Genomic DNA, 15,237 nt, shown 5'->3' on the forward strand with positions numbered 1-15,237 from the left:
TTCTTGACTGTATATGTATACACTGATTTGTAGCCCAAACACTGATTTATAGCCGAATTTAACTCGGTGTTTAGATGAATTGAACTCGAGTTATTGATGGTGGAGGTTTTATACATATTTCAGAAATTGTGTTTGTCTTAATCAAATTCTTTTAATGTAGAATTTGCGTGTGAAGGTATCAGGGTGGTAAGAAATTATAAGTACTTGAATTTGATCTTTCTTAATATTGTCATCTTGGGGCTGAATTCTCTTGAATTCATATCATCAAAGTCGGTTTACAGGCGAGCTGGTTCTTAGTTGCATCTATCAATGTCACCAGAAATATCAGCAGATAAGTTGAAATTTCCCTTCAATTTAACTTCAGAAACATAGTAATGCTAACATAACAGTATTTGGAAATAAGTGTATGTCCTATGCACTTATAGATGCGTATATATACTTGAAGAGTATAAAGGTATAATTATTGACTTAATCAGCACATTTCATATTTCTCTCTTTTTTTTTTTATATCAGCGGTAGCCAAGATCTGGGACAATGAAGTGCTCTTCTTCGTCTGGGATTTCAATCCTCGGCTTCTTGTGAGACATATTTGATTTCATGGGTCTGTATGAGTTGACATTGCTTGTATGTGCCTCGGGAAGTTGGGGAACTTCGGCTGCTGGTAAGGCCTCTTGAGGAAATTGCTCGCCAAAGAGACCAATGTCTGCTAGCCATTCGAGCTCCCCTAGCTCAAGGTGCTCTTTCTACATTAAGGAAAAAGAGGACAGCTTCAGAAAGATGCATAAATTCAAAAAGCAAGCTTTATCGAGAACAGGCACTTCAGTTTGACATTATTGAAGTCCAAGGAACAAACTTGAGTGTTCCTATCTAAATCAAGTGATCTACCTGATTCATTTATATTCTTCTCCTTTAGAAAGACAACTTTGAACTGCGAACCGAACTCACATAAATTCCATGGAGCCTTGCTGTGTTTTTTTCGTTCTATTTACTTGTTACACCAGTTTGCATTTTATAATATTCCATGAAGATCATAGATAAGATTCCTTGTATCATTTAATTGCATGTTGTTCTACTTGGTTTCACAAGCCCTATCCAATTTCAGGATCTATAACTCTTCGGAAAACTCTTGAGTCAAAATTCCGTTCTTCAGCTAATCTTGTAGAGCTGTACTAGTACAATCTATTTGGATCCTATACATGGCTGTTTGCTAGGTAGTCTTCCTACAGGACAGGTTATGATGATTACTGATCGTGCAGAAGATTTTCAATGAATAGACAAAACATAACTTGACAAAACTTTTTACGCTAAAGAAAAATCTTTGCAAGTTTTCCGCTGAGCTAGTAGAACCCTATGGAAGAGGAGTCAGGAGACAGATTATAGACGGCTGTTTGCTGAAGCTATTTACTGAAGCAGGGAACCAAAAGGCAGTTCTGTTTTTGCAAGACACTTCTTGCACAATCAAGCTTTTAGGCATTTGAAGCAAGTTTAGGGTGAGGCTGGGTGCGGCTGGTTCTAAATAACAAAGGGAAATTCTAGCCCTTGTCCCACTTCGGATTTTGTGGATGGTTTAGAGAGAAAGAAATCGGAGGAAAGTTTCTTACTTCCGAAAAGTTCAGGATTTTTGGCTGGGTTGAGTTTTTGGTCATCTTTTGTCGAAAAGATGAGGATCTCTTAGATCTTACAGATATTTTGATTTTTAAATAGCTAACACTCTGTTTTCTATCAAAGAAGTCTTAAAACAAGTTAAAAGAAGACTAGTAAAAGAATCAGTTATTCCCCCCTTTATTAAATTTTCTGATCATTACAATTAAAAATTATAAGCTCCTCAGGTGATTCATTTACCAAGTCATCAATTCCAGTAACATTGTTCGACACAATCGACACGTTAATAAATATGACTACTATACTCAATCAAGTTATATATATATATATACTATTCTCACCTTGTCCGTAGACTCAACATCAGAGAAGTGTAAGAAATCGTCAACAGCCCATGGAGATGAGAAGTTTGATGAATGCTGCGTGAGCTGTTTCATTGGAGTTTTCTGTGCATTAGGTTTGGGTGGCTCCGACCGACTCTTCTCTGCATCCTTAGTGCAACTAGAGCTTAAAGCCACTCGAATCCCAGTGGCCAGAAATCGCTGATGGTTCGCAGAAAGGCTACCAGCCGAGTGGATAGGTTCATCGCAATCACGACAAAAAAGAGCTCTGTCTTCAACACAGAAGATGAAAGCTGTTTTCTCCTGTCCATCAAATAAAGGAAAGAGAAATAAGAAACCAGGACCTATCAATTACTGAAGTCAAATTAAACACCATTCTTGAAATGAATAGGAACAGCATGATTACGTTTGTTTCTATAATGATGTATGTTGGTGTCCATATAAATGGGCTTTATTGATCATACCAGAGAACGCCTGCAACCGAAAGGACTTCTAGAAATGGCATAAACAAGTTCACTGAAAATTTCTAGTAGGAAAAACAAGTTCATCCCATAGTTTTTTGGGAAAAAATTAGCTTTTATAATAAATAATTCAGCTTTTGAGAATCAGTTGATTGGAGAATCAAAATCTAATCTTTTGAAACCATTAGCAACGGATCTAGACCCCACTTCACAAACCCATTTTCATGGACATACCTGATTATTCCTTCACCTTTTCTCGGTAACAAACAGACAATTAAAAACAAATTGAATAAAATAATATAAACTACTAGATTCCTATAATTTTTTATTCTACAAATAAGCCAAAAAGTTCAGAAACCATATATGATGAACAGATCAATCAAGAAAACCCTTTCTGAAAGCAGGAAAAAAAGAAGTTAACTTAATCAACTATCCAAAAAAATATCAATCAATACCAGCAAAGTTCAAAAGGGAAAAGGAAACCAGAATTTACCTGGCAGATATCACATGGAGGAAGCTTGTTTGAGAGACACTGAAGAAGAAGCCTCTGATGCTTATTTGCGAGTTTGTTAGCTGCATGAACTTCAATATCACATTTTGCACAGAGCGCCGCCTCATCCGCACAGCAAATAACAGTTGCTGGAGCTCTCTCACATACATCACATTGAATTTTCATTTTCCTAACTCTGATATTTTTCCCTCTTATCTCTGAGATCTTGTACTAGGGTTAGATAAAGATTCTTTTTTTAAGGTGTTTGTTAGATTTGGAAGATGACCCACATCAAAAACCTGATTGCTAGAGAGAGAGAGAGAGAGAGAGAGAGAGAGAGGATTCAAGTTTCAGGAGATACCCACATGAGAAACAATTATTGGTGAAGAGATACACATGGTTGAAAATAATGATGGTAGGCAAAGTAACAAACTTTCTAGCAAAGGAAAATGAAGGAAACACCAAAGTTGGTTCTTGAAATGTCCTTTTCCTGGGAAAGCAAGTAGAACACTTTACTAGAAACGTTGAGATGAAACAAAGGGAGTAGGGGAGAAACAGTTAGGTGGGAAGAAAGAAGAAGAAAATGGAAGAGAAAGTGTGAGAAAATATAATGGGAAAGGAAAAGAAAGAAGAAGAAGAAGAAGAAGAAGAAGACTGTAGAGGTGTTGAAAATGGAGTTGAATGTAAGCAAGCTAAGAATCTGTGGGAAGATAGGAAATTGAAAGGGTGTGGTGGAGAAGAGAGATAAGGAATTGGGATTTTGCAAATCAAAAGCAAGAAATTAGCTGTGCACAACAAAGCATTGAAGGGCCAGTTGGGTTTGTGTGGTTGTGTATTTTTATGACAAAATTTTTTGTTGTTTGAAAAAAAAAAAAAAAAAGACTTTGTGAAGTGTGAACAAATCATATTCCTCCATTATTTTATTTTGGATTATATATATATTTTTATAAAAATATATCATAAAATAAATTAATAATTTTGTTGGATTTTAGGGTGATTTAGTGGGAATTCACATTATATCTTAAACATGTGGTTTCAATTGGAATTGTCTTATTTAATTTTCAAGTGGGTTGAGAGGAAAATATGTATAAAATAATTTTTTTTTTTACTAATATAATATACAAAATTTTACATTTATATTGTTATTACTAAATAATTTTACCATATTTTAATGGGTTATTATAAAAAAAATTTCATCATTAAATAAATACTTTTTAGTGTGTGTATATATATATATATATATTTAAGAACATCTCACTCTATATTACTATGACTATAGAAAAAGTAAAAGTTTCTATAGAATTTATTAAGAAATCTATAAATCAATTCAATTGGGAGAGTATGAAAATTTCTATAAAACTTATATATAATCTTATAAAAATTTTATGTGAAATTAAAATAATATCTTCTAAATTTTTTAAAAAATTTAAAATTTAGATTTAATTTCACATGAAATTCTATAAGAGATTATTAATTTTACCATTTTTTATATAAAAAAAAATAAAAAATCTAAGCGAATTTTTTGAAGAATTTCACAATATTTTTCTTACTTAGAAAATATTCCATACTTAAATCACTTTTTTTTATCTTAATAAAATCCCAAAATATCCTCCCATTCTATCTGTTCATGTTAACAAGTGTTCATTTTATCCGCACATATACATACATTTGACCTCTCTCTCTCTCTCTCTCTCTCTCTCTCTCTCTCTCTCTCTCTCTATATATATATATATATATATATACATATATACGTGTTTTTCTGAGTACATATACATATATAGAAACTTGGCTATATTTGTGAAAAGACAATGTCAAATTCTTCCCACAGAAAAGACATTACAAAAATCCAACGATCAACCACATTTCTCTCTTCTTCCTCCCCACCATATATACATACACCCACAAAACCCTTATATATTCATACGCCAACAAACCCATTATATATACATACACCCACGAGACGAACAGACTACACCCATAATAACCGTAATCTTCAAACACAGAAAACCCAAGTTAAGAAACAAAAAGAAGAAGGAAAAGATCGATCATGGCGGCAGAGAAGACGATGAGATCGGTCGTACTGGTTCGATTTCTCGCAGCGGTTATGGTGATTTCATTAATGGCGGGGAGTGTGCAAAGAGTGTGTGCAATTGAAAATCTGCACGCTTCAACAGACGGCCATAGCAATGGACATGACGTGGAGCAAGACTGGGAAGATTTGGAGTTCAAGATTTCTGCAACTGATAGGGTTGCTCTTCCCCATTGCTGCAATGAGCTTATCCAGACTTGCTGCCTAACTTAATTAATTAATGAATTAATTAAAGATTAAGGGAAAAGGGAGAAGGAGTTAATTACTTAATTAATGTTTCATTTTTTAATTAATTTCTTTATTGTATTTTATTTATATATATATATAAATGTATTTACACAATGTTGTCATAATGGTATTGAATTGAAAAGTCTAGGTCTAGGGTCTAGGCTTTAATTAATGGTTATAAATAATTAGAATAATTAATCCTCTTTATTGTATATATATATATATTTATATATATTTTTGTTATTGGGTTTAATTGATTTTTTAATTATATATTTAGTTAATCATTAAAATATTTTTCTTAAATTTTTAGGTATTTCAATAGAATATAAATATTTCTTAAGTTTGAGACAAATTTTTTTATCTACATTAATTTTTTAATTTGCAAATCATATATAATATTTTAATATTTCAACATTTTAAATAATTTTTTATATGGGTTTAGATTCTTTTTTTAAAAAATTTAGATAAAAAGTATAAAATTAATTAAAAAAATTATAATTGAAATATAAGAACCTAACACCTTATTATTTTTTAAAATAAAATGACAAAAAAATTGAATGTTCATCACCATAAAAATATATATAATTTAAATAAAATCAAAATGAAACTATAATTTTTCTATAAAAAAATTAATATTTAATTGTTGGGTGATTGATTGAGAGTGGAAATTATTATTATTATTATTATTATTATAGAGAATTAATTTGTGACCACAAAAAAAATTGTCATTATTAATTATATGTACAAGTATGTGAGAGACTTTGAAGTTTGCATTTTAATGTCATTTCAATGACTTGCAAAACATCCTTGTCTCCTTACAACAATATATATATATATATATATATACACATACATATATATATACACACACATATGTATATATATATTTTGTTAGTAATATTTTTTATGGTGGTTTTATTTGTTTCAATGATTAAGAACTATAGAACCAATGAAATTGTGGCATTTAATTATGGTGTTTTCTAGTTTCTTCTATTTTTATTTTTAATAAAATCTTATTTAGAATTTCAACTTCGTTATTTTCACTTTTTTATAAAAATTATTTTCATTTATTAAATTTATAGTAGAATATTCATTCAAATTGGAATAATTTAATTTAATTTAAATATTTTATAATAATTTAATTCTTATGTGGATAAAGAATGAGACTAATAAATTTTTAAAAATTTATATTTAAGTTAATAGGTTCATGATTGTACAATTATTGTAAAATATGCATGTTCAAATATTATATCTCCAACATTTTTTAAGAGTTATATTACCAATTTTTTAAAATTTAAACTTAAATTATTAGTATCTTTATTTTTAACTATACAGAATTCAATGATCACATATTTTTTTTATATAAATCGGGGCGTTGCATATTATATAAGTTTAACAAATTTAGCACTAATAAATGATAGTTTTATTTGTCATTTTCGATAACTTGTTTTGAAGGGACCTTATTCGAATAATTATTTAAATTTTAATATTTTCGTAAATTTATAATTGTAGACTCAGTCAAAAAATATTACTTATAATTCAAACTAAATATTTTACACGATATATATTTTAATACAATAACACTAATATAACTAATCATACCACTATTTTATGATATGATCTGTATCGTTTAAGATAAATCATTTAATTTGAAAATAAACAAAAAAAAAATTTCATTTTAAATCAAATTAAAATTGTTTTTAATATGAAAAATTGTATCTTATAAGGACAAATCTATTTTACATGCTTCTTTTTGCCACCCTAAAACACATGCCTAGTTACAACTTGTATTTGTGAGAAACTTAGAAAAAAAAAATATATATATATATATGTATATATCCATTTTTATTAACATTATTTAGATTCTAAAATCTCAAATTATACACCAAATTATGTGTTCTCTCCAATATTGTATATAATCAAATAAAAGAGATTTTCTTTAATATTTCTTTTTTAAATTAGTAAAATATTTTATACTTACTGTAACTAAAAATGATAAACTTGATTTGAATTTCAAACCTCTAATTCTGAACCTTTGTTTGGATGTTTCTTCGCGAACATCATAACCAACTTTTATGGCAATACGACGAAATTTTTTCGTAGACTTCTTTAAAATTTCTTTGAATCCATGTTGATCTTGTTTCGTAAGATGATAACTAGCCAGAAATGCATGTCTTGCTTGCCAATATTCGGGAGCGCGACGATCACCGTCAATGCAGTCGTAATCAAAACTCGAATCAGAAAATTCTTTACGAGTCATATTATCCGACAAACTCGGGATGATACTCGGATCGATTTCCTTATTTGGGTACGAAGCAAGTGGTTAAGTTGAAAGGAAATTTGAGATGTAGAGATACAGCATGAAAAGGGTTACATGTAAGGCTGCTATTTTGTATTTGTATGTATGTGCTTGTGCTGTATATATTGAAGGATTACTTGAGACCATTTTGGCTTTTTGTTGGAAGATAAGGTAGTGGTTCAACCATATTAGATATAAAGTGTTGAAAGGTTTGGTAAAAGATGGCTGCAACTAAATAATAGTAATAATAATTAATTTTGGATTTTTAAAATTTTAATTTATCTTTTTATATTATACAAAATATGATATAATATACAGAAATAACTATCAAAATTATTCTCAAATTTTATATAATTAATTAATTATTTATTTATTACTAATAGTTTAATTTTCTATGAAGAATTTGTGTATATATATATATTTTTTTAATGAAGAATTCAAAATAAAAAAAATATGTAAATCTAAATCTTCATAATCAGAAATTATATTTAAGACCAGTTTGTAATTAATTATAATAAAATGAAATTTATTATATATTTGGGCATTATATATAATTTACTATGAGTTTTAAAAATGAGTTATGAGTAAAAAAAAAAAAAAAAAAGTCAATGGACCAAAATGCAAGATTCCTAAACTCAGTGGGCTTCAATTGGAATAGTCTAAAAAGCCCACGACTACTTGGAATTGTAGTTTGGGAGTAAATTGGAAAATGTTGAAAAATACATAATTAAAATTGGGCCAAAGTTGTAAATTAGAAATTGATTGGGGGTCATATTGAAATTAAATAGAGAAATATTTAGTATTTATAAATTTAAAGTTAAAAGGAGAAATATAAAGGGTATTTTAGTAAATTAATAATATGCATTTTTTTCCGTTATCACGGCGAATAAAGTAATTAAGGACAATAAAATCCATTTTCTGTACTTTTTTTTATTTAGGCATTTCCATTATTCGTCTACCGGTGAAGAAGAACCCAGAAAATCTAGGAGGGAGGGCAACAAGGGACTCGAGTCGTTCTCTTGAAGCTAATGGTGATGGAGTAAGATCTTCTCTTTTGCTGTGTATAAATCCCCAAATCAGTTATGACCATTTGATATCTGAAAACCCTAATTAAGCTCTTTTACTTACCCATTGTATGTTATCGTGCCTGAAACAAGAATCTGAATGCATTTCTTTTCACTTGGAGCTGTTTTTAATTGCTCTTAAGAACGGAAAAGTGTACATCTCTTACTGATTCTCGAGAATCGCTGTTATAGGATTCGTGTGGATTGTTTCCTTACATGGTTGGCTGACTGGAACTTTACGTTTTGGAGGGGCTTCCTTGGTTTACTCAAGTAAACCTGTAAGGAAACTAGGGGTTAGGATCTCTTCTGATTTGAAGTTGGAAGTTGTTTGTGTATCAAATTTGGTATTGCAGAGTAAGAGTAGTGTGATTTCTTTATGGATTTATTTTATTTCTAGAACTTCTGGTCCTGGTTTTTGGTGGAGTTAGATTGGGACATTCAGTTAGAGGGAGGAAAGTTCAAGGTGTGATTATAGATGGGTAGGCCATTGTTTTATGAGATCCTCGAAAAACCAGCTACGAGTTGTTTTATAGGAATATGCACTGCAATATGGTTTATTATACAGAAGAAAAACATTGGGTATTCACACGTGGGTTTGAGTTATGAAACTGCTGTTGAAGGGCACCATTGGAGGATAATTACGTCTGCTTTCTCGCATATAAGTGTCTTGCATCTTGTGTTCAATATGAGTGCACTTTGGAGTCTTGGCATTGTGGAGCAACTGGGGCGTATGGGTATGGGAGTGGCATATTATCTTCACTACACGCTTGTGTTGATTGTATTATCAGGAGTGCTGGTTCTGGGGATGTACCATTTGTTGGTACAGAGATTTAAGCTTGAGTATTTCAGGAGAGTGACAGCTGTTGGGTACTCTTGCGTTGTGTTTGGATGGATGACGATTCTATCTGTGAAGCAGCCCTCTTCAAAGTTGGAGCTTTTTGGGTTTCTTTCACTTCCAATCAGTTTTGCACCTTTTGAGTCGCTTATTTTTACTTCAATTATTGTTCCACAAGCAAGCTTTCTTGGGCATTTATCGGGAATTATTGTTGGCTATTCTGTAGCTTGGGGTTTGATTCATGGGATGAATAATTTCTGGGCACTTACTATGTTGGGATGGATTGTTGTGATTTTTGTGTTCAGTTTGAAAAGATCTGGTGCATATGATTTCAACTTTCTTGAGATTGAATCTGTGACTGATCCTTCCTTTCCTTCTATACGGTTTATTGGGAATAGCCGCAGCCTGCAGATGAGTATGATCCCAGTTGAAGGTGCAGAACTGGTCTAATTTCTGGTCATGATCCTCCCACAATTGGACGCAAGAATGCTGACCTGCAATTTGAGGGCTCTTATTAACAATCCTGCATGATTTTGTTAAGGCAAACTAGAAAGTTAGATTCACAATTGCCAAAGTGTTTCAGGTTTGTTGGTGCCTTTTCATGTGGTAAAAATATCTTTAGCTGCAGTATTTCGGGCTTGCTAGCCAGGTGTCTACATGTCTTTGCTGCATCGTGAGGTTTACGAGGTTACAGAATGTAATTACTCACCCATGCATATTTATTTGAAGGGAGGGCATTTTCTCCTCTGATGTTCTTTGTATTTCTGATAATTTGCTTTTTTTATTACACCGTCCCATGATTTAAAGAAATAGTAAACAATGAATTCTTTCACAATTCTGAATGTGTAAGATTGCTGTGTTGATTACTGAATAGTTAAAGATTATGGGTTATGTTATTTTTGAACTACGGTTCAAGAGTTGCAGCTGTGATTTATCAAATCTACTTAAATAGTATAACATCCATGAACTATCCGAGGATAAAGTTGGCTGTGTTGAATCACTCGAGATTACTTTTGCAGCTTCTTGTATGCATTTGCTTTGTATCATGAGGATATTGGCTGTTGTCACGGACTGTTAATGGCCCGAGGGTTGATTAATGAACGACAAACAGTTGTGAGTGAATAAATTAGGTTATGGTGCATATGAAGTTTGGGATTTGATCATAGTTTTGTAGCTAGTCTTCTGGGTCGATCAACAAATAGAGAAAGGGGTTTAGATTGAAGATCAGACTGTTTACGTTTCCATCTGGACCGGATCTGACTGGACTTTTTGGTCTTTTTTTACCCGAACTGAGGTCTAGATTCCCATTCAGACTAGAAAAAGAACACCCTTAGATAAAAGATCGATATTGAGCATGGCCTTGTCCGAGGAAAGAATCCTAGTGTAGGAATATAGCTTGACTCAAAGGATGATGTAGTTTACATCGCTCCTTCTCAGATGCATTCAAGAATATAGCTAGACTCAAGGATGGTGTAGCTTACATCGCTCCTTCTCTCGAAGCATTCAAGTCTTTCAGTCTTTGAAATGATCGTAACCGGTATCCGGAGAATAACATAAAATTTTTCAAAATTTTCAGGAAGCATAATCTTGTAAAGCATACATGCTACACAGCCACTTACATTTTGGAGAGATGCATATTGTATTTATGTCAGGGGTGAAGCAAAATTAACAAAAAGATGGAGCACTGCAAAAAATGTTAGTAATGTAAATTGAAAATTCAAGTAAGATATTCATTTATCAGAATTTTATTATGTTAAAAAGACATTTTATTTGGGAAAAAAATAAAATGTATTTTTATAAGAGAATTTTTTTTTATTAAAAAAATTATAACCAATATGATATAAAAAATATCTTATAAACAAACAAATAGAATTTAAATTTAGGATTAAAATTAAAAAAAAAAAAAATTACAGTTGACAGAAATTACAGCGTCTGATACGTGCATACATGCACGTCTTATCCTGTTACATTACAAAAATGGCAAATACAGTTTTATGAAGCTTGAACGAGTGAAATTACCGAAATACCCCCGCGTAGGCATCTAATTTGCTGCTTTAATCGGTCAAAGTCAACCATGTAAACAGAAACAGGGAGAGGAAGGGGAGAGGGGGGGAAAGGTTCTTTTCTTCACCGGCTACCGGATTGGCAGGTGACGTTTCCTTCGCGAGTTAACACTCTCCTTTTTCGTCATTAGCTTCCAAGAAATGGAATAAACTGGAGGTTAATTACGTCTAGAGCAAGAAAATTCGAGCTAAGGTTTCCTCCAGGAAAACGAACAAGTTTAGGCTGTACGAAGAACCCTAATTTGTGATTTTGGGGATCCGTTAATTAGGGTTTCTGAGGGGAGTTTAGTTCCTCAGAAAACCTTTTTCTTTTTCTTGCCCGCAACTGGAGGTAAATAGCTTGTCATCTTTGTTTCAATTGATGTACAAACGATATCTAAATTTCTGTTGTTCTTGTTTGGCTTTTACTTCCTTGGTTTTAGGGTTTGGGTGTGGTTACCTCTCTTAAGGTCTATAATTGTAGCCGTTGATATTTGATATTGCCTGCAAATTGTCTCCGGGTCTGTTCATGTGAAATTTATGTGTTGCATCTTGGATGCTGGGTTCTCTTTTTTTTTTTTCTTTGTTTTTATACATCCAGTTGTGTTTGTAAATACTTGTTTCCTGCTGAAACAGAGGGAATGGAGTTTCATGATGTAGGAATTTGGGTTTTTCGTTTGTCACTAGTGCATAAGGATGGTTGAACTTTCTAGTTTTAGTCTGCTTTTCTGCTGGAAGAATGGATTGTTCTGTTATTGTGTAATGGAGGAAACTTTGAATCTGTGCCCGTGTTCCCATTATGATACCCGAAGTTAATATTATGAAGGAACTTAATGTAGTACACGAGAAGCTTCCCATATTTAGATAACAATTCCAGCCTAATTAGTCTTTTGGATGGGAAGGGCTGGTTTTGCATTTGCATCTAAGGTATCCTTTGAAATGTGCGAAAACCTACTCTTTAGTATCATAAATTCCAGCTAGACATACTTTAATGTTGGATGGGCAAGTAGGTTTGAGATTTCTTGATAGTTCTTGGGTGCAAATTCTACGAGTTAACTGTTGTCATGATCGGCAAGGATTATCACCATTTGACCACAAAAGAATTAGCAAGTCATACATATGTCTATTAGACAATATCTTCAGCTTGGAGGTTCCTTATTGTATCAGCTGAGAGCGGATAAGCTCAAATTGTTTTGCTTCATTTGTTACTATAAACCAAGGTTAGTTTATTTGTCTTGTTTCAAGGACCCTGAGCATATTCAAGACTTTGTTATGACAAATTCTATTTTATTTTTCCTTTTTCCATGTTATCTCATGTAGAATTTTTCTTAGTGTCAAGACTGATATTGGCAGCAAGAAAACTCTCTTGAGTGAAAAATTGATACAGTCAAGAGACTGTAAGGGGTAGACTTGTTTTTCAAATGAAGGTATTTGCTCATTACATTTCCAATTTTTTGAGGGCATGCGTATTACCTTAATGGTTGCTGGACGATGATGTTTTCTCTTCGTTTCGTTGTTCTGTTATTATCACTATCTTGATTGCTAGGGGTGCATGTTCGTGAGTAGGGTATAGGTCAATATGTCGATTATCGGCCAAGGGAGAAAGGATTTAGTGGTAAAATTGTATAGATCTCTCTTTCTGTTTTGTGTATTTATTCTGATGATATTTATACCAAACAGGTGTTCACATGGCTAGTGTTGTTGGCAAAGATGGTCCTGAGTGGATAGAGAGAGTAAAATCAGAGGGTGCTGTTCCTCTACTTGAACCAGATAATTGTTCAAATGGTTGGGCCACCCCTTCTGGAGATAAATTCATGGTTAGAGGGCCTGAGTACCTGTCAACCAAGGTTAAAATCCCTGGCGGTGAATATCTTCTAAAGCCTCTTGGATTTGACTGGATTAAAGGCCCCACAAAGCTTGGGGAGATTCTAAACGATCCAAACAGCCGTGTTAGGAAGGTTATTGATGAGTTCCCTTCAGGTGATAAGCCTTTTGTCTGGGCTTTCAATCTTCAGGTCCCGCATAAGGATAATTATAGTGCTGTAGCTTATTTCATAGCAACAGAGCCAATTCCAGAAGGGTCTTTGATGGATCGATTTTTGAAAGGAGATGATGCATTTAGAAAGTCAAGGCTCAAATTGATCGCCAACATTGTGAAAGGCCCTTGGATTGTGAGAAAAGCAGTTGGAGAGCAGGCTATATGCATAATTGGCCGTGCCCTTTCATGTAAATATATCATAGGGGAAAATTTCATTGAAGTTGATGTGGATATTGGTTCTTCTGTTGTTGCTAGTGCAATAGTCCATCTGGCATTTGGTTACATCACAACACTGACAGTTGACTTGGCTTTTCTTATTGAGAGCCAAACAGAACAAGAGCTTCCTGAACGACTCTTAGGAGCTGTGAGGTTTTCTGATTTGAGCCCTGATTCAGCTTGGCCAATTGAATCATCATCTGATGCAAGTACCGCTGGTTCGGCCTCTCTGCCTGCACGCTGGTGGAAATCAATTGGACATGGGTTTTCTAGTCTTCTCCTTCAGGGTGCACATGAAAGTGGTTCTACCACTGGGTCTTCCCATGTTAATGGAATTTCTGACCATGGAGATGGTGACGAAGATGTGAAAAAATGGTAAGTATTGCATAGTGTAATTGTGTTGGGATTTCTAATTCGTACATTTCAGCTGCTAGGAAGAAGTACGCTTGTAGTTCTTCAATACTCTGATTGTTCCTGTTATCAGCACGGAGATTGCTACAAAGTTTATGACTGCTAGACACCCTTCAACTTCTAGGTGAATAAGCAGTTGTTTTGGAGAACTTAACTGTATACCCTGTATCTACTTCATAACTCGCTAGTCTTCTTTTTAGGTTCATCTCAATGTTTCATTTTGAAAAAAGCAAAATGATGCAGCTTCATTACCCACAACTCGCTCTGCAGATGGTCTTTAAGTTTTGCTTCTTACTTCATGCGGAAGTATAAACTGGCTTTGGATCCTGAATACACTTCTATGTTTGATTTATCATTGGAGGAAAAAAAATCCCAAAATCCATATTCATCAAAGGGCTTCTGATATTCCATTCCTCCATAACACTTTTCAAGCCAAAAAAACAAAGTTCTCATATTGCAAACTTCCTTGGTGTTTCTCTTTGCTTGCTTTAATGGTATTCTGAATTCAAGGTCTAGATGCCTATAGATCTGTTTAGGAGGTGGGGGGAAATGTAATGAGGTCAATTAATCATATCCCAATAAATTATTAGTTTCCAAGGCATTTCTGTTTAGTACATTTTACCCCATTTAATATTTCAAAAGAAAAAACATTTTACCCCATTTGATATTATACTGTGAGAACAAAGGGAGCCTGAGACGAGCATCCTTTCAGCATTTTCAATAATCGTTCCTATTTCTGTATATTTATGAGATCACTGTAACCTTTGCAGATCATCCAGGTGCTCCTCACATTGCCACAGGAGGATAAGATTACAAATGAGAACATCAACTGCTTGATTCGTATTCACTAATTGTTGTGAAGATATGAAGATTTCTTCTGAATGAAAGATAAGAAGATTATTGCTAAGTGCAGACAAATAGAATTTCATATATTCTTTGCTGGTGGAGTGTCACACTTACTGGTTATTATATTTCATTTAACTCAGAGTTGAATGTAAATACCAAGCAAAGCTGTAATTCTTTCTCTTGTAAGTTTCAAGTGGACATCAAAACACTCCTTCATTGTGTTTGTGTTTATTTGTTTCTTTCAAGAATTAAGGTTTTACCCACAAGAGTGAGCTAGT

General features: G+C 33.0%; 3 protein-coding genes across 5 annotated transcripts; 2 read left to right on the forward strand and 1 right to left on the reverse strand.

Moving 5' to 3' along the window:
* Window positions 1-332: 332 nt before the first annotated feature.
* On the reverse strand, window positions 333-3,683 carry STO (B-box zinc finger family protein). Its single transcript, XM_022051032.2, has 3 exons — window positions 2,895-3,683; window positions 1,944-2,243; window positions 333-743 (listed from the first exon to the last, which is right to left on the reverse strand). The coding sequence occupies exons 1-3, from the start codon at window positions 3,075-3,077 to the stop codon at window positions 510-512; spliced, it is 717 nt and encodes a 238-aa protein (XP_021906724.1). The 5' UTR covers window positions 3,078-3,683; the 3' UTR covers window positions 333-509.
* Window positions 3,684-8,430: 4,747 nt separating this feature from the next.
* Window positions 8,431-10,310, forward strand: RBL13 (RHOMBOID-like protein 13). The gene has a single exon (XM_088220192.1). The coding sequence runs from the start codon at window positions 9,047-9,049 to the stop codon at window positions 9,854-9,856; it is 810 nt and encodes a 269-aa protein (XP_088076318.1). The 5' UTR covers window positions 8,431-9,046; the 3' UTR covers window positions 9,857-10,310.
* A 1,178-nt stretch (window positions 10,311-11,488) lies between these two features.
* Window positions 11,489-15,225, forward strand: LOC110821545 (ENHANCED DISEASE RESISTANCE-like protein (DUF1336)). Of its 3 annotated transcripts, XM_088220188.1 has the most exons (4): window positions 11,489-11,800; window positions 13,129-14,077; window positions 14,187-14,237; window positions 14,884-15,225. In XM_088220188.1, the coding sequence occupies exons 2-4, from the start codon at window positions 13,137-13,139 to the stop codon at window positions 14,948-14,950; spliced, it is 1,059 nt and encodes a 352-aa protein (XP_088076314.1). In that variant the 5' UTR covers window positions 11,489-11,800; window positions 13,129-13,136; the 3' UTR covers window positions 14,951-15,225. The 3 variants fall into 3 exon arrangements, with proteins under 3 accessions (XP_088076314.1, XP_088076315.1, XP_088076316.1); XM_088220190.1 differs by lacking the exon at window positions 14,187-14,237 and having other exon boundaries at window positions 11,492-11,800; XM_088220189.1 differs by lacking the exons at window positions 14,187-14,237; window positions 14,884-15,225 and having other exon boundaries at window positions 11,490-11,800; window positions 13,129-14,081.
* The last annotated feature ends 12 nt before the right edge of the window (window positions 15,226-15,237 follow it).

Source organism: Carica papaya, chromosome 5, assembly GCF_054855325.1.
Source record: "Carica papaya isolate Zhongbai chromosome 5, ASM5485532v1, whole genome shotgun sequence".
Taxonomy (NCBI): Eukaryota; Viridiplantae; Streptophyta; class Magnoliopsida; order Brassicales; family Caricaceae; genus Carica; species Carica papaya.

Coding starts and splice junctions, on each gene's coding strand:
- RBL13 (XM_088220192.1), top strand. CDS start 9,047: ATGGGTAGGCCATTGTTTTATGAGATCCTCGAAAAACCAGCTACGAGT.
- LOC110821545 (XM_088220188.1), top strand. CDS start 13,137: ATGGCTAGTGTTGTTGGCAAAGATGGTCCTGAGTGGATAGAGAGAGTA. Junction 14,078..14,186: donor GACGAAGATGTGAAAAAATG/GTAAGTATTGCA, acceptor TCCTGTTATCAG/CACGGAGATTGCTACAAAGT. Junction 14,238..14,883: donor AGACACCCTTCAACTTCTAG/GTGAATAAGCAG, acceptor TAACCTTTGCAG/ATCATCCAGGTGCTCCTCAC.
- STO (XM_022051032.2), bottom strand. CDS start 3,077: ATGAAAATTCAATGTGATGTATGTGAGAGAGCTCCAGCAACTGTTATT. Junction 2,244..2,894: donor CTCCATGTGATATCTGCCAG/GTAAATTCTGGT, acceptor TTTGATGGACAG/GAGAAAACAGCTTTCATCTT. Junction 744..1,943: donor ATGTTGAGTCTACGGACAAG/GTGAGAATAGTA, acceptor TCCTTAATGTAG/AAAGAGCACCTTGAGCTAGG.